At 35.6% G+C, this 27,475-nt stretch overlaps 3 protein-coding genes and 1 pseudogene across 3 annotated transcripts; 2 read left to right on the top strand and 2 right to left on the bottom strand.

Moving 5' to 3' along the window:
• Window positions 1–2,652: 2,652 nt before the first annotated feature.
• Window positions 2,653–4,253, top strand: LOC132300346 (polyamine oxidase 2). Its single transcript, XM_059797377.1, has one exon. The coding sequence runs from the start codon at window positions 2,687–2,689 to the stop codon at window positions 4,124–4,126; it is 1,440 nt and encodes a 479-aa protein (XP_059653360.1). The 5' UTR covers window positions 2,653–2,686; the 3' UTR covers window positions 4,127–4,253.
• Window positions 4,254–9,100: 4,847 nt separating this feature from the next.
• LOC132298760 (vacuolar iron transporter homolog 4-like) lies at window positions 9,101–14,812 on the top strand (annotated as a pseudogene).
• A 730-nt stretch (window positions 14,813–15,542) lies between these two features.
• On the bottom strand, window positions 15,543–16,509 carry LOC132301490 (receptor kinase-like protein Xa21). The gene is made up of 2 exons (XM_059798740.1): window positions 16,026–16,509; window positions 15,543–15,898 (listed from the first exon to the last, which is right to left on the bottom strand). Exons 1-2 carry the CDS (start codon window positions 16,507–16,509, stop codon window positions 15,543–15,545), a joined length of 840 nt encoding a protein of 279 aa, XP_059654723.1.
• A 48-nt stretch (window positions 16,510–16,557) lies between these two features.
• LOC132301491 (LRR receptor-like serine/threonine-protein kinase GSO1) lies at window positions 16,558–27,061 on the bottom strand. Its single transcript, XM_059798741.1, has 10 exons — window positions 26,716–27,061; window positions 25,883–26,245; window positions 24,153–24,515; window positions 23,625–23,779; window positions 23,436–23,529; window positions 22,676–23,038; window positions 21,944–22,306; window positions 17,539–17,848; window positions 17,439–17,487; window positions 16,558–17,256 (listed from the first exon to the last, which is right to left on the bottom strand). The coding sequence occupies exons 1-10, from the start codon at window positions 27,059–27,061 to the stop codon at window positions 16,558–16,560; spliced, it is 3,105 nt and encodes a 1,034-aa protein (XP_059654724.1).
• Window positions 27,062–27,475: the final 414 nt, after the last annotated feature.

A 27,475-nucleotide genomic window follows, 5' to 3' on the forward strand; every position in this document is an offset into this window, starting at 1 on the left:
AGTATTTTGATCCAACGATTAGGATCTTCTTGATTAAACAAATCATTTTGATCAAACGGCTGAGATTTACTCATTGAAAACTGATGTTGCTGTGCTTGAAATTTTCACGCTTAAATATGTGCCCTACTGTTTGATCAAATGACTCAGAGAATTAAGTCGTGTGTGTATATATATATATGCAATACATGTATAAATTACAAGAAGTTTGCTCTTTGATTGAAATCATGTACACACACAGACACAACACAGTTATGTATGCTAAAATGACTCAAAAGTTGATCAAAGAATGACACCAATTTTCAATTCCAAAATTTTCAGTTTGCACATGGAAAAGAAGAGGTGCGTCCCACAAAATCCCTCAGCAAGAACAAATCCGAGGTAAAGAACAATCGTCTGGACTATATCTATCTAATTGTGGGTGTGGGCATTTGCTTGAACTTTCCAAGAAGAAAAAAAAAAAAAAAAAAGCCTACATTGCCATTAAAATTGACAATGCTGTGTTCATCATCCATTTTCGGCTCTGTAGGCTCATCCGTGCAAGTCATATGCTGGTTCAGGATCATGCAACTATGGCTCAAAGTGCCGTTTTGTTCATCATCAGGTTCCGGTGACCGCGTCACCAACAGAACCAGCAGCAGCTAGATCAGTGTCGAAAACCCGAGCAGTCACACCTCCGAAACCAGGACGTGCCAATGGTAGGAGCAGTGTCACTTTGGCAAGCATCAACTGGTCTCCCCAAGACGACGGCATTAAGGTTGCATTGCCTTCTTCTGATTCGGCTGACAAACCTCCGTCAAGGAAAGATGTTGATGCTTATATAAACACTGTTCTTTACCGTCCCAACCGAAGAAAGAGATTGCCAGTTTTTGAAGAAATTTGCCCCTTTTATTCTAAATGAGCCCAGCTCCAGTTCCAATTTTCAACTGGGGGCAAAGGGTAAAATACGTATACTCATATACTGTAGTTTCAGAACCAACCTTCCACTGATTTGCTTCGACTCCATAATGTCCATAATATACATATTGTCCTAGTGCACATTACAGGCTATGGCATAGAACTAGAATTGAGTATATGCCAAATAAATTTGCATAAATTTGTATGCTACTATTCTGATGAAATGATTCTGATAGACAGACAAACATATATTATATGTTTCTACACTGCAGAGTTATCAATTGACAGTGAACAAAGACTTGAATCCATTGTAATCTCTCTCTCTCTCTCTCTCACACACACACACACACACACAACACAGAGTGTTCAGGTGAGTGCGTTTGAGTTCTTGCAGTTACTAGATTCATACTTCTATTTGTGCTATTGACTGTTTGTTTGAAAGCTTGCTCTGTTTGCTGCTTCTAGAACTTTCTCAAGTGTCTTAATAAACTTGTAAATTTACCACAAGATGAACCTGCATACTTTCTTTTAGTTGACTTAACACTGCTGTGAGATAGTTTGGACAAATTACCAATTGCTAGGGACAGACAATTTTGGACTGTTTATTGTGTGGACTGCGCAACAAATGAAGCCACTAATTTGGAGGGAAGAGCAAATTTCTAATTTTGGTTAATGACTATAGATCTAACTTGATTAGTGGTAAAGCCCAGTGTTTTGTAACATGTTTGGATGTCTATGAGTTATGTAGAACGGGCCTTGGTCAGGCCAGCCCACCCAGCCCTCCAAGTGGTGGTCCAACCGACGTTCAAGCCCGATCCACCCTCTTATAGGGTCAAGTTGCACTAGCCCCGTAAAAGGCTTAGGCCGAAACAAAACTTGGCGGGCTAGGGTTTTTTTTTTTGTTGTCTCCAAATTGTTTAGTAATTTGATCTCAAGTTTTTGTGTGCAAAGTGAATGTGTTATTTGTCCACATATTTTGCTTTTCATTTGATCCAGCAAGTTACCTAGTGCGTAATGAATAACGTGAGTGATATTTAGAAATAAAAAAGTTTGATTCATAGTAGTACAAAATGATAAAGGAAAAGGCTGTTATTGGATGATATTATTTTATTTTATTTTTTTCTACTAGAAACTTGCACACTCATTTCTCCTTGAAGATTTGAACTCTCATTATCAGCAGAGAAGTCACTTGGTCAATTTATTGAATGTAAGTATAGTGTTGTCTCCAAATGGTTGAGTTGCTCCCGGTGAATGTAAGTGTCGTATTTTTTTGTGTTCGAGCCTTGGGTTCGTCTTTTTTCCTCTAACAATTAATCCTAATGTTCTTGTCATGAATATATATATATATATATATACATATATATATATATATATATATATATATATATATTGAATGAGTTGGACAAAGCTATTAACTAACTTTTTACTAATATAGTGTGGCACTTTTAAATTTTTTACCAACTTTTTTGTTGTACCAATTTTTGAAATCTTTAATACAGCTTTCCATTTCTTCAAAAATTTACTCTTAATTTCACAATTATCACATAAAGCATATCACAAATTCTTCAAAAATATTAGGTTTTTTAAGTATATTTCTTGTGAAGATAAAAACTTTTTTGTTTGATTATTTTTTATTCTTTGCCATGCTCCAATATTCACATTTTCAAACTATAAGATTTTTTCCATATTGAAGTTTCTACACCCTCATGTACACGATCATTGCCCACTGCCCACTAAGATAAGCCATATCCAAAAGTACACACTCTCATTGAACACTCACAGCCTCATCCAAATGACTCTCACTCTCTCTCTTCCCTTCTCAAACCTCTCTCTCTCCCTCTCCTCCCACCACCGCCTCAGACTCTCCCCATTCCGGGCGGCCCAACAAATCTCCGTCGACTCCCCACCACCCGAGCCGTCCTCACCCCGGCTCACCAAAACCGGAGTCATCGTCATTGGCGCCGGTCTAGCCGGTTTAGCCGCCGCCACCAAGCTCAGCTCCGAGAGCATAAATTTCCTCCTCCTCGAAGCTTCCGACGGCGTCGGCGGCCGAGTTCGGACCGACGCCGTCGATGGCTTCCTTCTGGACCGCGGTTTCCAGATCTTCATCACGGCTTACCCCGAAGCCCAAAAACTCCTCGATTACGAAACCCTAGACCTCCGCAGATTCTACTCCGGCGCGAGGGTTTACTACGATGGAAAATTCCACACCGTAGCCGACCCATTACGCCACTTCTCCGACTCCTTACAAACCCTAACCAACCCAATTGGAACACTGTTGGACAAATTGCTCATCGCGTTGACCCAAATTAGGGTTTTGACCAAATCCGACGATGAAATTCTGTCCGCAGATGAGATTTCGACCATTGACTTGTTGAGGAATATTGGGTTTTCGGATTCAATGGTTGATCGATTCTTTCGACCGTTCTTCGGCGGGATTTTCTTTGACAGAGAGCTCGAGACGACGTCGAGGCTCTTCGATTTCGTCTTCAAGTGTCTTGCTCTCGGCGACAATACTATTCCGGCGAAGGGAATTTCAGCTATCCCTGAGCAATTAGCTGAAAAATTGCCGGAAAAATCGATCCGTTTGAGTTCGAGAGTTGTTTCGATCGATTTGGAGTCGGAGTCAGCGACTGTGAGATTAGAGAACGGTGAGGTTTTAAAGAGTGAGCTTGGAGTCATAGTGGCAGTTGAAGAACCGGAAGCGGTTAAGCTTTTGGCGGGAAAGCTGAAGAGCGAACCGGTTCGGAGGAAAAAACCGGTTCGAAGTACGGTTTGTTTGTACTTCTCGGCGGATCAGGGTCAGCTACCGGTTCAGGACCCGGTATTGTTCCTTAACGGGTCGGGAATAGGAATTGTGAACAATATGTTTTTTGCAACAAATGTGGCTCCTTCTTACGGTCCACCAGGGAAGGCTTTGGTATCGGTTTCACTAATTGGGTTGTTTGATGATGTGTGTGATGAGGATCTAACGGTTCAGGTTGTTCAAGAGCTTTCAGATTGGTTTGAGAGTTCGATGGTGGGGTCGTGGAAGCACTTGAGAACGTACAGGATCGGGTTTGCACAGCCGAATCAAAGCCCGCCCACGGATTTGAAGAAGGACCCGAGAGTCGGGCCGGGTTTGTACTTGTGTGGTGATCACCAAACTAGTGCTACATTTGATGGGGCTTTGGTGTCTGGGAGAAAAGCAGTTGAGGTTCTTTTAAGAAATAGGGTGGTTCAACAAGTTTAATTCCCCCAATTTTTAATATTTGTTGTTATTTGTGCGCTGTGAACCCATTTTGTCCAATACCCTTTATTATATTTGTATATTAATTAATGGATTGTGATTGGCAATAATTTTATTATTTATTTATATATATATATTTTGTATAACAAGAAAAATTATCACAATATTTATTGAGTGGCATTTTCACTAACACGAGTCGGTAACGCCACAGACAGGATGCAATAGTTTTTTTTGTTAGGTGCAAATAATTCTTTCGAGGAGGTGTACGAGTATCAACCAGGGAAAAAAGAAAAAGGATGCAATAGTTGCAATGCACGTATTTTAAAATATGGATAAATTATACTTGTGACCTTCGAGTTTTACTCGATTTGCATACGATTGCTCCTTTTGACATTGACCAATCCATTAAATTTACACAATAGTAGTGAGCTAATTGGGCTCCGCTTGGCTGTTAGGGTACGGTGTTTGAGCTCGACTCTAACTCGAGTTGAGTTCAGGTCACAATGTTTGAGCTCGGCTCTAAGGCGTTCACAACCTACTCGAGCCGATCTGGTTAAAATTTATTTTTTTGTTCCTTAAAAATTTATATATATATATATCCTAGGGCTATATACGCTTGTTTATTAGGTATTGGCCTTGTAGTCTTACGGATAGGCCACTTATGACCCCTTTCTCATTGGCCTATTTATACTGTCATTGGGGCTGGTTTGGCCTTTTTGTTTATGGGCTTGTTGATTAGGTATTGGGCTTGTAGTCCCACGTATGGGCCACTTATGACCCTTTTCTCACGGGCCTAGTTATACTGTCATTAGGGCTGGTTTGGCATTTTTGTTCATGGGCTTGTTAATACTACACACTACATATTTATTATCAATACAAATTGCTTCATCTAAAAAAAAAAAAAAAAAAAGAAGAAGAAGAAATAATAATAATTGTAAACAATCTCGTTGTTGTGTTCGAGGAGAAATACTTTAATACTTCTATTTTATTAATGACATAGTCTACCAACATATTATATATTAACACGTAATAATAAGATTCTAAAATAAAATACTTTTATTTATGTGACAAAATATAATTGGTGAATGACAAGAATTACATAGTATCACCGGTTTAGGGAATTTTTTCTCGTGTTTGAAGACAATTTTTAGCTGTCAACACTGCCTCCTTGTTTCAAATATGTATTATATATTTTCAAACTGGTATTGCCATCTGTCCATTTTTTCCAAACTAGACTGCATGTAGTAACGGTTTTATTAAAGTGGTATCTCGTCAATGAAAAATATTTTATTGCACCTATTTATGGTATCACCAAGACACTAACTAATTAAATGTTGACACAAAGTGATAATATCTACTTAATAAATGTATTTTTTCTTATGTGACCTGATATAATTGGTTGATAATACCCGATTATATGATATCACCGGTGCAAAACAATCTTTCTCGTTGTCTCGAGATTAATAAATGAAAGGTTGATGGTTCGAGTATTCAATGATATACTTAAAATTGTGAGGTTTGCCAATAACCAAAAAAGAAAAAAAAGGACAAAAAAAAAAAAAAAAAGTTTTCAAACTTTCTTCAAATTAGTTGATGTGAAATATTTCCCTAATATTGGGAATAAGCAAGAGAGGGGGGATCTTTTTTTGGAATAGATGAGGGAGAGATAACGACGTTGAACATCGTTAGAGTATAGTGGAATTTTCTTAATTCAAAAGGGTACAATTTTTAAACTTTGGTAATTTTTTATTTTTTATTTTATTTTTTTTTTCTCAAAATGGTGCAGTTTTCAAACTTTCTTTAAATTAGTTGACGTGGTTTAATACCAACAGTAGATATATTTTAAATGTCACGTGTTAATTTATAGCAAATTCAACTTATGATAACTTCAAAAATATTTAATTTAGAGGATCAAGTCCGGCCAGAGGATTATCAACCAACCCACCAAACTAACCCACAAAAAGAAGGACCGAAATCCTCTTCGGCGCAACAGGACATATGTCCTAGCCGGTGAGTAAATTAGAAAAGTAAAAATACATGAGGTAAAAAATTAAAAAGGAAAACTTTTGTATATACACACATATATACGGAACCAAATCAAAACCAGACCAACTTCTTGCTTCTTTTTTTTTTTTTTTTTTTTTTTTTTTTTCTACAATCTCTCTCTACACAAACATTTCCCTAACCTACAACTTCTTGTATATCACAACATTTATAGAACAGATGGTATGCCCGCAACTTCTTGAATGTGCTAGATGCAACATACCATCTGCATCTACAACATACCATATTGTATCCCAACTTTCAGCTTACCAACATCCCACTTATTGTACAAATACATAAACATATCTTGGTACAAATTGTATATCATAACATTTTCCTACCTTACATTCCAACTTTCCCTTTATCAACATCTTAACTTTTTCCTTATCAACATCGCACTATTCATCTCTTTATCTTATTTGGGATGTACATTAGAAAATTGTTGGGATGCTAGTAAAGAGAAAGTTAGGATGTACATTAAAAAAATATTGTGATGCAAGACCAACTTCCAAACATTTTTCTAACATGTATCCCAAACAAGAGAAGGATATTGTTGGGATGCATAGTGAATATTGGTACAAACTGATATATATACATCCATACGTGTTTATGTATATATATATGTGTGTGTGTATGTGTATGTATAAAAGGTTTTGTCATGCTCGGATGAAGTTATCAAATTTCAGAACCGTGGAGATCATCTTCCCACCAATCAATTGCAAAACCATAGTTATCTAGCTATCCAATTTGAGAACCATGCAGATCTTCTTCCCACCAATCAATAGCAAAACCAGAGATATAATACTAATAACAAATGATTCAAACACATATACCCCGAATCAATCAATACCAAACTAGAGATTTTGATAAGATAATGCTAAGAATTGAGGGTTTTGAGAGGAAAGAAAGAAAAAAAAGCATCGTTTGCTGAAATTTGGTATTTTGTATCAAGGACAATATTTGTAGTATGTAGTAACAAATTTTAACCGATCCCCACTTATGCGACGTGGCGCTACTAGGACCATACATCACTCACTAGCTAGGACATATGTCCTGTTGCGCAGGAGAGGATTTTTATCCCAAAAAGAAAGGGTCTTAAAAATCCTCTATAGACATATAAAAATAGAAAAAGACAAACAAATACAATAAAAATAAAAAACCGCCATTTGTGACATTTGTTGCTGGAGTGGAGAGTTAGGAAATGAGAAGAGTGCATTGAATCAACATCACATAACATTCAATTTAATATGAGGAACTTGTAGTCTCTGTGTGGATTGCACACTCCTTCCATTTTACTATTTCATATATCTTCCCACTTTCGTGTGGAATGCTCACTCTCTCCAATTTTATACTAACAAATAATATATCTTTTCTGTTTCTGTGATTTATCTGTAAGTGCACTCCTATTTAGCACTCCATCTCTCTCTGTTCACGTACATGAAAAAAAAAAAGAACTGTTATGCATAGTCACACACACAAACAAAAAGTCCGACAAGTTTTTGGTAGTGCAGTAACGCAAATATAATCATGAGATTGATTCTTCCTGTAGATTTTGGATGTTTAACATGCACTAGACCAATAGTTGTAAATCATGTTGAACAGATGAGATTATCAAATCTTGAATACCTTCAAGCTACGTACTTCTAAGGTACCATTCTAGAGTTGAATAAAGTATGTTGTTTCATATACAATGAAGTTCTCAATTCTTGAAATGTAGTTTATGCGGCATTAATGCTTTGCTCGGTAAGAAGGAAGGAAGAGGGGTAGAGGAGTAGAGGGAAGATAGGATGGATGGAGGAACAAGCTTCTTTCATTCGGTGGAAATAATACAAGGACATAAAGGATAATAGGAAGTATGAGTCATTCTTCATCCTTTACAAATTTTTATCCTTCTAAATATGGAAGGAAAAGTGGTTGGAAAAGAAGAGGGAAGATAAGTGAGGTTATTTAACAAGTTTTAAATTATAATACTATAGATAGTGATGGCTCTAATTGTAAAAATAATTTAAAACTATCTCTTCCCTTCTTTCTTAACGAATACAATAATTTGCGAGTTTATTATCTTCTCTTTCATTCAACTGAATAAAAAAGAGAATTACATAATCTCTTCTCAATCTAAAAATGTCTCATTTAATCATTCTTCTCTCTTTTATATATTTAATCTTTTTCCTTCATATAGATGTGCTCTTGCCAGTTTAGTTGTTGTTGGATTCGTATAGGAAGCTTAGATATGTATTAACATAACTCATTCATTTCAACAATAAAGTAAAAAGTTTAATTATGTAAGTAGAAGTTTCATTGAGGTCATGGTTCGAATTCTGAAATAGCCGTAAAGGTAAGATTGCGTACATTTAATTCTTTCCAGACATCACAATGGTGAGATCTCGTACACTGAGCTAGCCCTTTACGTAAGTAGATGCTTTGCGCGAAAACCCAATTCTATATATCTCAAGCGGTTTTGTATTTGACCACCAAGGCTAGTGTTGTATATCAGAAGTTAAAGATACATAAACCATTGAACAAGAGAGCCTGTTGTAGACATGAAACTCAAAGTCATGGCATGAACTTTATCATATGTCTGCTTAAGAAAACACAAAACAAATTGGATATATACTAGCAGCCAATTACTAATATAGAGATCCCATGTAACATTTAAAGAGCGATGTTGCTAAGAAAGACTAAAGACAATATTTTAAATTTATATCTTTGTATTAATTAAAAGCCACCATTGATCATGGGCTTGTGCCTTCCACACTATTTTCTCCTTTTTCACCACCACCACTTCATAAACTAATCTAGTCCCCCTTCTATATATAGTCTTCATGAGGGGTGTGTGTCTTCCACAAGTAGTACTACTCTATCTATCTATCCTCTCCATTTTCTTCCTTTGTGTAGTACTTAGCCTTTTGCCTTACTGTGTTATACAACTACCTCATGGCTGCACTAAATGATCTCCAAATTTCTATTCTTGACGGTCAAACTGAGCATAAACAATGCCAAGAACCCGATTTTGATTACTCTTAAAGAGCATAGTGGATTCGAGCTGCTGTGTTGGGAGCCAATGATGGTTTGGTCTCAGTTGCATCATTGATGATGGGTGTTGGAGGCGTTAATAAAGACGTTATGGCCATGATCCTTACCTGCTTTGCAGGGTTAGTTGCCGAGGCTTGTAGTATGGCTATAGGCGAGTTTGTCTCCGTATATGTTATGAAATAAGGATCGAATAGGAGTTTATGAGTACAAGAGAAAAATATAACAAGAAAATAATAATAATAAAATAGCATACACACAAACGAGATAAGGATTTACGTGGTTCGGTTGTGCCTACATCCATGGGGAGAAGACAGATCAATATTTCATTATAGAAATATAGAGATACAAGGCTAAGTGGCTCACACACAAAACCTAAATTACACCCAAGACTCTCACACACTTTGCTTTGCTTGATATTAAGTAAACAGTCAAATTTTGGGATGATTAAAACACCATGGGAGCAAGGCTATTTATAGCCAAAATGTCATCACTGTTTGTGAACTTGTAGACCAAGCATAGGCTGGCTTGCTGATCACAATTCTTGGAAACCAAGTTGATGATGAGATATGTGATGGACTTGCTGATGTCATGGGTGGTGATTGAGCTACAATATTTAACAAATCTCTACCTTCGCGAAAATTTAAATGAGCCACTGTATCTCTGCTAAACCAAACTGTCTTCTCCACTAAGCCCTTAAGGGCAATTTCAACATTTGAGAATACCAACCAAGTCTAAGTAATGCTTGAATTTGAGAGCTGGAATGGACTTTGTCATCATATCCGCCAAATTTTCAGTTATGCCAATTTTCTTCAAAGTAGTAATTGCTTCTGCTATGACATCTTGAATAAAATGATATCTGACATCAAATGTGTTTGGTTATCTTATTATACATTTGATTTTTGGTCAAATATATCGCACTCTGACTGTCATAATAAATAACAGTTGAGCTCTGTTACAAACCCAAAACACTAACCAAACCTCTCAACCAAATAGCTCCATTCACTGCTTCAGTGGCTGCCATATATTCTGCTTCTGTAGTAGAGAGAGCAACTATGGATTGCAAAGTTGCTTTCCAACTAACTACATAACCTGAGAGAGTAAAAACGTATCCTATTAGAGATATTCTTCTGTCTAGATCACCAACAACATATGTAGTACTCTTCTGACAAACTAAGCCAATATCTGCAGTATCTTTCAAATACCGAAGAATCCACTCATAGCTAGCCAATGCTCTTTTCCTGGATTATTCATATATCTGCTAACTACACTGACTGCATGTGAAATATCAGGGCGAGTGCAAACCATTGTATACCTCAAGCTACCAACTACACTAGCATAAGGAATACGTGACATGTGCTCCTTCTCTTCTTCGGACTTCGGTGATAAAGCTGCAGAAAGACAAAAATAAGTAGCAAGTGGTGTGCTTACAGGCTTGGAATTCTGCATGTTGAACCGCTCAAGCACTTTCTTAATATAACTCTTTTGTGACAAACTCAATCTGCCAGCTTGACGATCCCTCTGAATTTCCATGCCCAAAATCTTCTTTGCTGTACCGAGATCTTTCATCTCAAATTCAGTATTCAATTGAGATTTTAACTTGTTGATTTCTAACATGTCTTTTGTAGCAATAACATGTCATCAACATATAACAACAAGTATACAAAAGAACCATCTGAGAGCTTCCAATAGTAGACACAACTGTCATAGTTACTTCTCAAATAGCCATGTCCAACTATAAAAGTGTTGAACCTCTTGTACTACTGCCTTGGAAATTGCTCAAACTATACAAGGATTTCTTCAACAAACAAACGTGGTCTTTCTTTCCTTGAACAACGAACCTCTCTGGCTGATGCATATAAATGTCTTCTTTAAGCTCACTATGTAGAAAAACTGTTTTGACATCAAGTTGCTCAAGCTCTAAGTCAAATAGAGCAATTATAGCAAGCAACACGCGGATAGAGGTGTGTTTCACAACTGGTGAGAATACTTCATTGAAATCTTCACATTCTCTTTGACTATAACCCTTTGCCACCAAACGTGTTTTGTACCTTACATCTTCAATACTTAGAGTTCCTTCCTTTTTCTTAAAGACCCATTTGTAACCAACAATCTTCTGGCCTTTAGGAGGTTTCACCAATTCCCATGTCTGATTCTTGTGAAGAGATTCAATCTCCTCAGTCATAGCAACAGTCCACTTGGCATCACATTTCCTGTAACAGCTTCTTGGTAGGTGGAGGACTTTTTATCTTCAATAATTTCTGCCACAAACAAAGCATAAGCAACTAAATCTGCATAAGCATACCTTTTAGGAGGTTTAATCTGCCTTTTCTGTCTCCCTGTAGCAATACTGTATTGTTGCTCATCTGGTACTTGATCATCCTGCACCTCTTCAACATCGGGCTGAACTGGAGTGTTGACTTGTTTTTCTAGAACTTTAAAGTCATGCTCCACCTGCTATTTAACACCCTGAGATTCACCTGTAATAAAAGACTCATTTCTCAGGTGAAGTAAAGTAAACTCATCAAAAGTAACATCTCTGCTGGTAATAAACTTAGGTGACTTGGGATTAGAACACCACAACCTGTGTCCCTTCACCCGGATGCATAACAAATAAAAATAAATTTCTTGGCTCTAGGCTTAAGTTTTCCTTCATTAACATGAGCATAAGCAGGACATCCAAAAATTCTTAAATTAAAATAATCAGCAAGAGTACCAGGCCATACCTCTTCAGGTGTTTTGCACTCAATAGCAGTCGATGGTGACCTATTTACCAGATAGCAAGTTGTGTTGACTACTTCAGCCCAAAATCCTTTAGACAACCCAGCATTGAAAAGCATACAACGAGTTCTTTCTAAGAGAGTTCTATTCATGCGTTTTGCTGCACCATTTTGTTGTGGAGTCTTTCGAACTGTATGGTGTTTGACAATGCCTTCATTACTGCAGAACTCGTTAAACTCTCCTGAGCAAAATTCTAAACCGTTATCTGTTTTGAGACGCTTGATCTTCTTTCCGGTCTGCTTTTCAATCATGGCCTTTCACTGCTTAAACTTAAGGAACACTTTATGTTTTTGCTTCAAGATATAGATCCAGACTTTCTTGGAGAAGTCATCAATGAAAGTCAACATATATCGAGAACCACCAAGAGAAGGAATTCTGAAAGGACCCCAAAGATTTGATGAATGTAATCAACAGTGCCTTTGGTCCTGTGAACAGCTGTACTGAACTTGAGTCTTTTCTGCTTGCCAAAGACACCATGCTTGCTAAAATTCAGCTTTCCTGTCTGCTGTCCACCTAACAAACCTCGTTTACTCAATTCTGTCAAACCCTTCTCACTCATATGCCCTAAACGCATATGCCATAAATGGGTAGTTTCTGAATCTTGATCAACTGAAGAAGATACTCAAGCAGCGCCTGTCACAGTATTGCCCTGCAAAAAATAGAGGTCTTTTCTCTGTTTTTCCTTAAGCATAGTAAGAGCACCTTTAGAAACTCTCAAAACTCCACCTTCAGCTGAAAACTTGTAACCATTAGAGTCAAGAGTACTAAGAGAAATCAAATTCTTTTTCAAATCTGGAACATGTCGAACATCAGTTAAAGTCTAACAATACCATCATGCATCTTAATTTGGATTGTGCCTATGCCAACAGTCTTACAGGGATTGTCATTCCCAATTAAGACAGTACCACCATCAACAGAACGGTAAGTAGAAAACCAGTCCTTATTGGGACACATATGATAGGAACAACCAGAATCAAGAACCCATTCACTACTGGAGTGACAATCACTGACATAAATTAAAAGAATATTTTCGACATCCGAGGAACTTTTCTCAGCAACCCTAGTAATATCAGAAGAATTACTAGTGAATTTATCCTTAGACTCATTTTTTATCCTTTTTATCTTTCTTCTTATTTTTCAATTTTGGACAATTCCACTTAATGTGCCCTTTTTGGTGACAATAATAACATTCAGTATCTTTATGAGACCTAGATTTAGATCTCGATTTGCCCTTACTACTAGAACCCTTTTTCTCACTTCTTCCCCTCACAACCAGACCCTCGGTCTGTTCATCTCCATTATTTCCAAATACTTTTTTTCTCAACTCTTGAGAGTTCAGTGAGGATTTAACATCCTCCATACTAATGGTGTCTTTTTCATAGAGCAATGTGGTAACAAAATGCTCATAAGAAGGAGGCAAAGAACACAACAAAATTAGGGCTTGATCTTCTTCATCAATTTTAATATCAGTATTTTTCAAGTCCATAATAATAGAATTGAAATTATCAACATATTCCTTAAGAGGCATACCTTCGTTCATACGAAGGGTGTAGAGTCTCTGTTTCAGGTAAAGTTTGTTGGTGAGAGACTTCGTCATGTATAGATTCTCCAATTTCAGCCACAACTTTGCTGCCGTGTCTTCATCAATAACTTCGCGTAGCACCTCATCGGCTAGATTCAGGAGAATCGCACTACGCGCCTTTTCATCGACCTCATCCTTGTCTTTATTGGACATAGTTTCTGACAACTTGTTCTTCCCGAATAACACCTTCTTTAGACCTTGCTGAGTCAGCAAGGCCTGCATCTTGATACGCCAAAGACTGAAACTAATCTTGCCATCAAATTTCTCAATTTCATATCTGGTCGACATCTCAAAAAAACTCCCCAAAAAATATTTCTTGGTGAATAGTACCGTATTTGTGAACAGTACCTAAAAAGTATCTGTGAATAATACCATATGCATGAACAGTATCTGTACACAATACACGAACCGAGCTCTGATACTAGTTTGTTATGAAATAAGGATCGAATAAGAGTTTATGAGAACAAGAGAAAAATAATGATAAGAAAAAAATAATAATAAAATAGTTCACACACAAACAAGACAAGGATGTACGTGGTTTGGCTATGCCTACATGCACGGGGAGAAGACAAATTAATATTTCATTATAGAAATATAGAGATACAAGGTTAAGTGGCTCACACCTAAAACTTAAATTACACCCAAGACTCTCACACACTTTGCTTTGCTTGATATTAAGTAAACAGTTAAATTTTGGGATGATTAAAACACCATGGGAGCAAGGCTATTTATAGCCAAAATGTCATCACTGTTTGTGAACTTGGAGACTAAGCATAGGCTGGCTTGCTGATCACAATTCTTTGGAGCCAAGTTGATGATGAGATAGGTGATGCACTTACTGATGTCATGGGTCCACAATATTCAACAGTATACTCTCAACTGGACATAGAGGTGGCTCAAATGAAGAGAGAGAAGAGGAGAGGGATGGGAGATAAAGAAGTAGTAGTACAAGAGATACAGAAGGAAAAACTGCCTAATCCAATGCAAGCAGCTTTAGCATCCACGCTTGCGTTTTCACTCGGGTCCTTAGTGCCATTGCTTGTTGCTGCATTTATACACGACAACAAGGTGAGGATGGGTGTGGTGGTGGCTGTAGTAGCTTGGCATTGGTGGTGTTTGGAGGGGTTGGAGTTGTGCTGGGGAGGACTCCTGTGGTGAAGTCCTGTGCTAGGGTGCTAATTGGAGGATGCATGGCCATGGAGATTACTTTTGGATTGACTAAGCTAATTGGCATTGGTGGATTAGAAATGTGATCATTATATTTTCCTTTTCTTTCTTGTGTTTGTAATATATTTCTTTTCATTAGTCTCTGGAAAATATGTAGTCCATGATGAAAGTTTGGTTTGTAAAAAAAAAGCTATTTAATAAATGTAACAACTAAATGTATTTGTGCATAATATGCTAATTCCAAGGTATGTATTTATGTAAATATGCATCGTAAGTTGTAACTAATGGACAGTAACCTAGATGATATAATCTCCCTCTCGAAAGAAGAGTTGAGAGTTCGATCCCCACTAAAGGCAAAATTGCATGTGGGTGCATGGGTAGTCGCTTCAACTTTTAAAAAAAGAAAATATCATACCTTCTAGTACGTAAATACTTAAGTTACATCTATGTTAGTTGTTAGATGGAGTTTATCCCACATCGAATCGATGGAGAATGATTTGGGCATATATGTTAGAGTGTGACTTAGCCTTTATCAGATTGCAGGATTCTAGAGAGGGGTTTGAGTGGGTGAAGAGAGAAGAGAGTGGGTTAGTGTATAGATCGAGATGTAGCCTCGAAGGTTGACTCATAAATGAGTTTAAATTAAGGATGCAAATTTTGAATTATTCACGACACATGGATTATAACATGATCTTCAACATCATTTCTCTCAAGAAAAATTGTTTCAAAGCGGACCTAAATTATTAGAGAGAAAAATATGAGAAGTACAAAATACTACTAAAAACGATACATGTTAATCTTGATTGCTTCATCTTTCTAGCTGGTACCAATATTTGCTAGAAAAGAGGTTTTGATTTTCTTGAGTGTGGCCAAAGCATCAATCATATTGATCCTTTCCTTAGCTGAATCATTGGAACAATCCATGGCCAAACGAAAGATAGATGATGCACATTCCACCTTAGGAGAGAAATTTTCATTATCTCTTTTTATCAAATTGGTGTCCACAATTTCAATTATCGAACCCTCTAATGTTTTTTTCACCCAACGCTTCAAGCTCACCTCTCCGGCAAACATTTCATCAGTCGGCTTCTTCCTTGAAAATGTTTCCATCAACAAGACACCATAACTATAGACATCACATTTTGTTGATACTCTTCCTTCAATTCCATACTCTATGCACCACATCAACATTATTAATTAGAAAAAAAAATAATGAAAAAAGATTCTAATTAAGGAAAAGGACCACATAAGTTCATAAAATAAATAGGAAAAACTGAAAATTGAATTAACAAACATCACCTGGTGCCATATACCCGATTGTTGCCAAGGTCATGGTTTGTACCATTAGATCTCCGTCACCTAAAAGTTTTGTAATCCCAAAATCAGCAACACGTGCAACCATGTCTTCATCAAGGAGGACATTGCTTAGTTTCAAATCACAGTGAATAATAGGTGTTGCATGATCGTGATGTAAATATTGTAATGCTGACGCGACATCTATCATTATGTTTAACCGTTGTAGAATGTCCAAACAATAGTTATGAGAATACAACCACTTCTCGAGGTTCCCATTAGACATGTACTCTAGTACCAAGGCTTTGAAATCCATGTTGCTGCAACTGCTGATGATTTTAATTAGGTTTCGACGACGAATGTTACGCATTACTTCGCACTCGACATCGAAACTCTTGAAAGCTTCTTCTAGTTGCAAATTGAATACCTTCACTGCGATATTCATCCCACCCAAAAGCGTTCCTTTATATACTGAACCATAACTTCCCATGCCTATTAGGTTGGTTTCACCGAATGCTTCTGTCGGTTGTAAAATTTCCTAATACGAAACCTTTCTCCATGCAAAAGGTGATATATCTTCCTCGGTATGCAATTCAATCTTTTGTTTTCGATTTATTTTCAACAAATATATGAGGGCCATAACAAGAAATGCTAATGCAATCAGCATGGGTACAATTTTTAACCTTGATCGGCCATTCTTGTTGGTTTTACACGGGGGAACTTGCAGTTGGGGTTCACCACAAAGTGCATCATTATGCATAAACGATGGAGCTGTAAAATTAGGGAAATGTCCTCTAGTAGGAATTTCTCCTTGCAATCTATTGAAAGAAACATTCAAATATTTTAGATACTTGAGTGCCTCTAAGGACTTGGGAATTTCTCCAGACAAATTGTTACTAGATAGATCCAATAATTCCAAGCTTATGAGGTTACCTAGTGATTGAGGAATAGGTCCTTGTATTTTATTGTGGGACAACAAGAGAGAAACTAACGACTGAGCTCCTCCAATGGTGTTTGAGATTGTACCTGATAATTGATTCCTTGACAAATCAATTAGGGTTATGACCTTTAAGTTTCTGACAGACAATGGTAGCTCACCAGTTAGAAAGTTTGAGGATAGGTTAAGACCCAAAAGGTCTTCAAGGCTCCACAAGTTTGACGGTACCTTGGAACTTAATCTGTTGGAGTCAAGGTAGAGCCATCTTAGAGATTTAAGCTCACCCAAGCATGTCGGAATCTGTCCATACAACATATTATCACTCACAGACAATTCTCTCAATTTCCCCAACCGACAGAATTCATCCAGGATGGATCCTTTCAATGCATTGTTTTGAAGATGCAAACGTACGAGATTTTGTAATCTCTCTAGTGATTCGAAATTGGTCCAGTCAAATGTTTGCTTCCTAATCGTAGGCTTACCAAGTTGCTCAAATTGCCGATTCCACTGGGAATGTTGCCCTTAATTTTGCTGCCAAATGCATCAAACACTTATAGTCTAGTAGACAAATTCCCGACATACATTGGAAGTATGCCGTTTAGTGGATTTAATGCTATGCCCAATTCCTCCAATTGTCTATAATTTGTTAAAAAAGAGAAAATTTTCAACTCCGGAGTAGAAGACTCCCCAGCCAAACTATTTGTATGAAGGGAGAGCCTTTGCAAGAGTCTTAAACTACCAAGTGTGTTGGGTATAGGTCCAGTGAATGAGTTGATGCCCATGCTAATGATGGTAAGCTTAGAAGCATTAGAGATAGAGCTCGGGATTGTTCCGCTGAGTTTGTTCATTAATAGGTAAAGCCCTTCAAGATTCAGAAGCCAAAACCCAATGTCTAAAGGAAGATTGCCAGAAAAGTTATTAAATCCCAGGTTAAGGATTTTCATTGTCGACACATTGAATATTTTGAACGGAATGGTGCCAGTTAAGGTGTTTCCAAAGACATCAAGTCTCTCGAGATTAAGGTTACCAATCTCATTTGGTAAAGTACTTGCCATTCACAACATGAACACCCTAGCATTATTAATCAAGCTTTAAGATGATCAAGCAGGGAAAACTTATATGATATTGATTTTTAGTAATCTAAATAAGAGTAAAAGTATAAATCAATATAGCCTCTTATAGAAGGGATCAATTGTATAAAATTGAATTGCAAAAGAGTATTAACCGCAAATATTGGAAAAAATCAAATTTGCATAACTACATCTATCTATTTATAGTTATCATTGCATTATACTTGTACTATTTTATTTATGAGTCACTATACATATAGTTCAGTCCTTTTATATGGTTTCGAAGTAGAAAATCCACCCATTTTCTGCTTCTCTACCAAATATATATAATACTCTTGGAACTCTATGTTTTTCAATTGATTTTTTATTCATTTTTCAACCAAATCTAAGGACGTCCAATAAAAATTTAAAACTCATTTTCCTACTTTGATTTGGACTCTCTAGTCTATAAAAATTCTTCTTTTCTCCAGCTCTACTTGCATTAAAGAGACATTTTATCTTTAATTCTTAGAGCTTTGGAGTGAGTTTTTGACATAATAATCAACTAATTATTTTTTACTAAGGCTTATCTTGACTCCTCAAGGGTGCCTTGAATGAGGGTGCCTTGAATCCACAAGGAAAAAGAGATTTCGCAAAGGAATCTGACATTATATTGATAAATGCAGGGACGGAGCCAATGAAGGGCCGGGGGAGGCACGTGTCCCCTGGCCTGGCCCACCGCCTTCTATAATATGTGTTAATTTTTTTAATTTTTTTTCCATATATATGAAAAACACACACACAAAAAAAAAAAAAAAAGAAGTTCGAATCTGTTTAGTCTTCTAACGAAAATTTTGAAATATTCAAAATTGGGAAAACGCAATTCCCGAGCTTTAAACGATTGAATTCGGCCAAAAGACGCCCTATCGGAATAAAAAAATTGATTCGTTGAAATCATCTAAAAAAAACTGGGCCAGCCCACCTATTTGACCTTTTGACGGTCCAAACAGGTTCCAAAATCTTTAACAATCTGTTATGCATCAGTTTTTTTTTTTATTTGAGAGCACACACTATATACGTGAGTGATATTAGGATGGTGTTCTTTATTTGACAGGGATGGAGCCATTCACACTGTCCCTCACTGATTTTTTATTTTTTATTTTTATTATTTTTTATTTTTTTTATAGTAATATACCCTATTAATTTACAATTTTGATTTATATACCTACAAAATTACACTACCTCCCCAACTGGAATTATTAGAAAATTACACTATCGCCCCCCTCACACAATTTCCTCACTCTATCCCTGTTATCTGATCAACACTATAAAGTTATCTATGGATTATCTTGTTTGATTAGATTATGATTTTATTTTTCCTTTCAACTTCGTGATTGCAAGGAAAGTGATCCACTCACTACAAAGGGATTCATGTTCTTCAAGCAACCGTCTGCAAGAATTGAGGAATAAGACTGCATGTAGTCCAACCATCTTGATGAAGACTCATAGGAGTTAGCCTGGGATGTCCAGCTAGTAGTTCTTGGTTAAGAAGTGGATGTGAGGCTCACATAGGATTTGTATAACACTGTTTCGAGATGGTGGATCCGTTTGACAGAGACAACTAGATTCCGTGATTTTTTCCTTGTTGAGGTTCTTTTTACGTTTTAAAAAAAAAGAAAAAAAAATTTCTGATGTCATCTCTAACTTTATTTACTTTAGCTATATAATTTTTATTATTTTGTGATTGGTTTAGCTTTAATTCAATAAAATAACATTAATAAAAAAAAATAATCAAAAGAACAAACCTAACTTATTCAACTTCTCTTGGACTTTGATGAGCGCTGAAAAGTGCTCATTTAAACCCCTTAAGCGAGGGTATTTTAGTCCATTTATCTATCTTTATTTACCCGTTTTAGTACTTATTTGTGTTTTTGTCTATTTCAAGTCAATAATGTTAAAATGGGTTAAAAATGGTTTCTTAAGGCCTTTTTGGAGTCAACTACGTCTTAATGAGAATTTGGAGCAAAAGGAGGCTGATGCTGAAAAACTGCCAAGTTGGATAGATCGAACTTATTTCTGATCGATCGAACTTTTTATAATCGATGGAACTTATTTTGAGATCGATAAAACTCTGATCGATTGAACTGTTTGCGAAAGTTATTAAAAAGCAGATCTGAAGCTCATTTCGAACTAACTCAGGCAGAACTTGTAAGGAAAGATTCTAGGGCCGAGTTCTCACATTTTTGGGCTCTCAAAACCTTGTATGTAAGAGGGATTCAACCATTTTTGTAGAGATTCATATATTTTCATTGTAATTTCTATATTTTCATTACTTTTTTCTCTCTAGAAAGTTAGAGTTTAGGGTTAGAAGAGAAGAGGGAAGTGGAGGCACATCTCAAGAACACATCTCTAGATCCTTTCACTCTCTCTCTCTAGAGCTTCAAAGAAGAAGAAGAAGAAGATGGAGCCATGTTTGGAGCTTACCCTTGAGGGTTTCATGACCACATCTACCTCCTCCATGATTGGCTAGATCTACACTTAGGGCTTGGATAAGCCCTAAGTCTTGTGTAATCTAAACCCTTGTATTTCTATTTTTGGGGATTTATATATATTGTTGTGATTAGTATTCTATCCTTGTGAATTTAATGAATCTTGGTATATTTCTATGATTTCTATGGTTTAATTCTTCCTATCAATTCTCTAGTTTATTTACATGTCTATGTGTGATTAAATTAGGAATTATTTCTTACATGATTTAGATGGATTAATTCTTTATATTGATTCTCTATTTGATTACATGTTATCTTATGTGTGATTGTTTGGGAATTGATCTCTACACTAGATTCTCTATGTTGGTTGCATGTCTATGTGTGATTAATTAAGGATTTAGTGATGGCTAAGCATGGGTTTTCATTGAATGGGTTTGTCAATTAATTTGATGGATTATACTTATGCTTGATGGGTTGTTCTATAATTTAATTCATGCTTATAGGTAGGTAGACAATCTTTACTTGATTTGATATTCCATGACTTATTATTGCAAATTCCATGATTCTTTACATTGATGTGTGCTACAATTATGACTAGTTTGATGGGTCATGTTTAGATTTGATGGGTTGTTCCACACTTAGTTTATTTGTCGGTTAGGTAGACAATTCATTCTTTAATTTGATTGTCCATGCTTAATATTGCAATTGGTAGTCGCATTTTGTTCACAACAATGTATTTCCCATTAATGAAAAGCAAATGGTTAATTACATGAGCTTAGTGATGATTCCAACACCCTAAGACCTCTCTTCATATCTCTTAAATCCCTATCTCTCACTAGTTTATTTTAATTACATTTTAATTTTCTTGTATCTTAGTTTAATCAACCAATCTCTATCTTTTGCAATCAATTGATACATTAGAGTCGAAGTTAAATTCCAACACGTATAATCTCTGTGGACGATCCCTACTTGCTATACTTCATTAGTTGTAGTAGTGGTTTTATAAATGTAAATTTGACTTGAAAGGCTTCCTAAACCACAATCATATTTTGACCTTGCGAAGCGACCTCTCGCATTAAAAAGTCCATTTTCTAAACACTTGGAAAGGGGCTCGTCAGACTTTTGTTTCAAATCAAACTTTTCACACCACTTCCATACCGCGCAACTCATAGTTTTACTCACAAGTATATTTAGAATACCATTTTTATATAGCAGAAGAAATGAAATAAAATCTTCCCATATACACTCACTGAAAAGAATAATAAAATAGAGAAGAAACCTACAAGACATAAATAGCTAGTGATATGCATGATATGGTTGAACAATTAGCTAGAAAGGGAAAGTCCTATACAAGTTCATCAATTTTCCATCATGCTTATGGAATTTCTTCTCCACATGAAGTATATATCAAAACTACTAAATGAGTTAGAAATGAACTTAAAATCATACCTTTTAAGTTTTTTTCGCAAAGATTTAACACTTTGAGCATAGTCAAGTTGCCAATTTCTCTAGGTAAGATGCCAGTAAAGCCATTGAATGACAATGATAAATCATGGAGCTCCCCACATTTGTGTAAATTGGATGGAATATGCCCTTCAATCTGATTCCTATAGAGAAAAAGTCTACCAAGTTTAGGAAGATGGTTGCACATATCTACTGGCAAACTTCCAGTTAGCCTATTGTTTGAGAAATTAATTATTCTCAAAGAAGAAATGTTGAAGATTGAAGATGGGATGGACCCTGTTAGAGAGTTATTGATTATGCTCATTACTTCCAAATGTTGAAGATTGCCTATCTCTGACGGAATTACACCTACAAAGTTGTCAAAAGCAACAATACATATATAATTGTCACAGATGATATGAGTACCTTGTTTTAATGCACACAATAACATTTAAAACACCCCTTACATATAACAAAAAAAATCACATGTACAATTAATCATTGAAAATAAAGTAAAAAAAATAAAACCAAGTCCTATTTACCTAGTGTTATGAATAGTTAGCAAGAGAAACTCTTATATAACTTTATCAACTTCCAATACAACTTTATCAACTTTCTATTCTGCTTATGGAATTTCTTCACCACGGAATATATATATATATATATATATATATATATATATATATATATATATAAAGACTACTTACTTGTTAGTTAGATGTGAACGTAAAATCATACCTTTGAAGTTGTTATTACCAAGATATAACTCCTTGAGCATAGTCAGTTCGCCAATTTCTCTAGGTATGCTGCCATTGAAGTCATTGAATGACAATGATAGATATCGGAGTTCCCTGCATTTGTTTAGATTGGATGGAATTTTCCCATGAAGCCGATTCTGAAAAAGATAGAGTCCTTCGAGTTTAGGAAGATGAATGCACATATCTACCGGCAAACTTCCAGACACACTATTGTTTCTGAAATCAATACTTCTCAAAGAAGAAATATTGAAGATTGTAGATGGTATGGGGCCGGTTAGAGAGCCATTTTGAAAGCTCAATATTTCCAAACATAGAAGATTACTCATCTCCAAAGGAATTACACCTGCAAATTAGTAGTTAGAAGGAACAAATATATAATTTTCTCCCTTGTTGTACTAGTATGTTTGTAATGAATATATAATTACACAATAAAAACAATTTTTTTTTTTTTTTTTGTCAATTAGGAGGAATCGATCCTGAGACTTGATGATATGAATACCTTGTTTCGCTACTCATAAGTAATTATAGAACACCCTCTTAATTATATACAGTATAACAAAACAAAAACAAACTAAAAATTAAAGAAGGAAACTTACAAGTCCTATCGATCGATATAGTGTTATGAATGATAATGTTAAACAATTAGTGAGGGAAACACCTTCAATACAAGGTATATATCAAAACTACAAACTCTTGGGTCAGATATGAATGTAAAATCATACTTTTCAAGTTGTTATTACCAAGATATAACTCCTTGAGCATAGTCAATTTGCCAAGTTCTCTAGGTATGTTTCCATTAAGCCATTGAATGACAATGACAAATATTGGAGCTCCCTGCATTTGTATAAACTGGATGGAATTTGCCCATGAAGCCAATTCCGAAAAAGATAGAGTCTTTCAAGTTTAGGAAGATGGATGCACATATCTACCGGCAAACTTCCAGATAGACTATTGTTTCTTAAATGAATTCTTCTTAAAGAAGAAATGTTGAAGATGGTAGATGGAATGGGGCCTGTTAGAAATCCATTTTGAAAGCTCAATATTTCCAGACGTAGAAGATTACCCATCTCCAAAGGAATTACACCTGCAAATTAGTAGTTAACTTAGAAGGAACACATATATAATTTTCTCCTTTGTTATACTAGTATGTTTATAATGAATATATAATTACGCAATAAAAATAATTTTTTTTTTTTCAATTAGGAGGAATCAATCTTGAGACTTGATGATATGAATACCTTGTTTCGCTGCTCACAAGTACTTATAGAACACCCTCTTAATTATATATAACAAAACAAAAACAAACTAACAATTAAAGAAGGAAACTTACAATTCCTATCGATCGATCTAGTGTTATGAATGATAAGGGTAAACAATTAGCGAGGGAAACACCTTCAATAGAAGGTATATATCAAAACTACAAACTCTTGGGGTCAGATGTGAATATAAAATCATACCTTTCAAGTTGTTATTACCAAGATTTAACTCCTTGAGCATAATCAGTTTGCCAATTTCTCTAGGTATGTTTCCATCAAGGCCATTGAATGACAATGACAAATTTTGGAGCTCCCTGCATTTGTATAAACTAGATGGAATTTGCCCATGAAGCCGATTCCGAAAAAGATAGAGTCCTTCAAGTTTAGAAAGATTGATGCACATATCTACCGGCAAACTTCCAGACAGACTATTGTTTCTGAAATCAATTCTTCTCAAAGAAGAAATGTTGAAGATGGTAGATGGAATGGGGCTTCTTAGAGAACCATTTTGAAAGCTCAATATTTCCAGACGTAGAAGATTACCGATCTCCAAAGGAATTACACCTGTAAAATAGTAGTTAGAAGGAACACATATATAATTTTCTCCCTTGTTGTACTAGTATGTTTGTAATGATTTTATAATTACGCAATAAAAACAAATTTTTTTATTATTTTATTATTTTTTATTTTTTATTTTTTTATGTTAATAATTGGGATGTCCAAGTCTTTTCCCTGACTAATTCACAGAACCTGTAGAAGCTCATTCGGGATTGGGTAAAGCTTGGTCTAAATTTATAGACGTGGTCCTAAAAATTTGTTTGTAATTACGAGGAATCGACCTTGAGACTTGATGATATGAATACCTTGTTTTGCAACTCACACATAATTATAGAACACCCTTTTAATTATATATAACAAAACAAAAACAAAAATAAACTAAAAATTGAAGAAGAAATCCTACAAGTCCTATCGATCGATCTAGTGTTATGAATGATAAGGTTAAACAATTAACGAGGGAAACACCTTCAATAGAAGGTATATATCAAAACTACAAACTCTTGGGTTAGATGTGAATGTAAAGTCATACCTTTCAAGTTGTTATTACCAATATATAACTCATTGAGCATAGGCAATTTACCAATTTATCTAGGTATGTTTCCTTCAAGGCCATTGAATGACAATGACAAATATTAGAGCTCCTTACATTTGTATAAACTGGATGGAATTTGCCCATGAAGCCGATTCCGAAAAAGATAGAGTCCTTCAAGTTTAGGAAGATGGATGCACATATCTACCGGCAAACTTCCAGACAGACTATTGTTCTGAAATCAATTCTTCTCAAAGAAGGGTAGATGGAATGGGGCTTGCTAAAGAGCCATTTGGAAAGCTCAATATTTCCAGACGTAGAAGATTACCCATCTCCAAAGGAATTACACCTGCAAATTAGTAGTTAGAAGGAACACATATATAATTTTCTCCCTTGTGGTACTAGTATGTTTGTAATGATTATATAATTACGCAATAAAAACAAATTTATTTATTTATTTATTTTTTCAATAATTGGGATGTTCAAGGCTTTTCCCTGACTAATTCACAGAACTTGTACAAACTCCTCTGGGATCGGGTAAAGCTTGGTCTAAATCTATAGGTGTGGTCCTAAAAATTTGTTTGCAATTAGGAGGAATCGATCCTGAGACTTGATGATATGAATACCTTGTTTTGCTGCTCACAAGTAATTATAGAACACCCTTTTAATTATATATAAGAAAACAAAAACAAACTAAAAATTAAAGAAAGAAACTTACAAGTCCTATCGATCGATCTAGTGTTATGAATGATAAGGTTAAACAATTAGCGAGGGAAACACCTTCAATAGAAGGTATATATCGAAACTACAAACTCTTGGGTCAGATGTGAATGTAAAATCATACCTTTTAAGTTGTTATTACCAAGATATAACTCCTTGAGAATAGTTAGTTTGCCAATTTCTCTAGGTATGTTTCCATCAAGGCCATTGAATGACAATGACAAATATTGGAGCTCCCTGCATTTGTATAAACTGGATGGAATTTGCCCATGAAGCCGATTCCTAAAAAGATAGAGCCCTTCAAGTTTAGGAAGATGGATGCATATATCTACCGGCAAACTTCCAGACAGACTATTGTTTGTGAAATTAATTCTTCTCAAAGAAGAAATGTTGAAGATGGCAGATGGAATGGGGCCTGTTAGAGAGCCATTTTGAATGCTCAATATTTCCAGATGTGTAAGATTTCCCATCTCCAAAGGAATTACACCTGCAAAGTAGTTAAAAGGAACACATATATAATTTTCTCCCTTGTTGTACTAGTATGTTTGTAATGAATATATAATTACGCAATAAAAGAAAATATATATATTTTTTGATGATTGGGATGTCCAAGGTTTTTCCCTAACTAATCCACAGGACCTATACAAGCTCTCCCGAAATCGGGTAACTATATTTGTAGGCATGACTCATAAGAAATTGTTTACAATTAGGAGGAATCGATCCAGAGACTTGAATTCCTTGTTTTAATGCTCACAAGTAATTATAAAATACCCTTTACATATAACAAAAAGAAAAACAAACTCAAAAATAAAGAAGGAAACTTACAAGTCCTATCAATTGATCTAGTGTTATGCATGATATGGTTAAACAATTAGCAAGAAAAACACCTTCAATAGAAGGTATATATATATATCAAAACTACAAACTCTTGGGTCGAATGTGAACTTAAAATTATACCTTTCAAGTTGTTATTACCAAGATATAACTCCTTAAGCAAAGTCAGTTTGCCAATTTCTCTAGGTATGTTTCCATCAAGGCCATTGAATGACAATGACAAATATTGGAGCTCCTTGCATTTGTATAAAATGGATGGAATTTGCCCATGAAGCCGATTCCCAAAAAGATAGAGTCCTTCATGTTTAGGAAGATGGATGCACATATCTACCGGCAAACCTCCTGACAGACTATTGTTTGTGAAATCAATTCTTCTCAAAGAAGAAATGTTGAAGATGGTAGATGGAATGGGGCCTGTTAGAGAGCCATTTTGAAAGCTCAGTATTTCCAGATGTGGAAGATTACCCATCTCCACAGGAATTACACTTGCAAAGTAATTAGATGGAACACATATATAATTTTCTCCTTTGTTGTACTAGTATGTTTGTAATGAATATATAATTACGCAATAAAAACATTTTTTTTGTGATAATTGGGATGTCCAAGGTTTTTCCCAAACTAATCCACAAGACTTGTACAAGCTCCTTCGAAATCAGGTAACTATATTTTTGGGCGTGATCTATAAGAAATTGTTTGCAATTAGAAGGAATCGATCCCGAGACCTGAATTCCTTGTTTTGATGCTCACAAGTAATTATAGAATACCTTTTACATCTAACAAAAAGAAAAACAAACTCAATAATAAAGAAGGAAACTTACAAGTCCTATCAATCGATCTAGTGTTATACATGATATGGTTAAACAATTAGCAAGGGAATCACCTT

This window comes from Cornus florida, unplaced genomic scaffold (genome assembly GCF_030987335.1).
Source record: "Cornus florida cultivar Cherokee Brave unplaced genomic scaffold, ASM3098733v1 CherokeeBrave_3.0.0_Hap2_Chr03, whole genome shotgun sequence".
Classification (NCBI taxonomy): Eukaryota; Viridiplantae; Streptophyta; class Magnoliopsida; order Cornales; family Cornaceae; genus Cornus; species Cornus florida.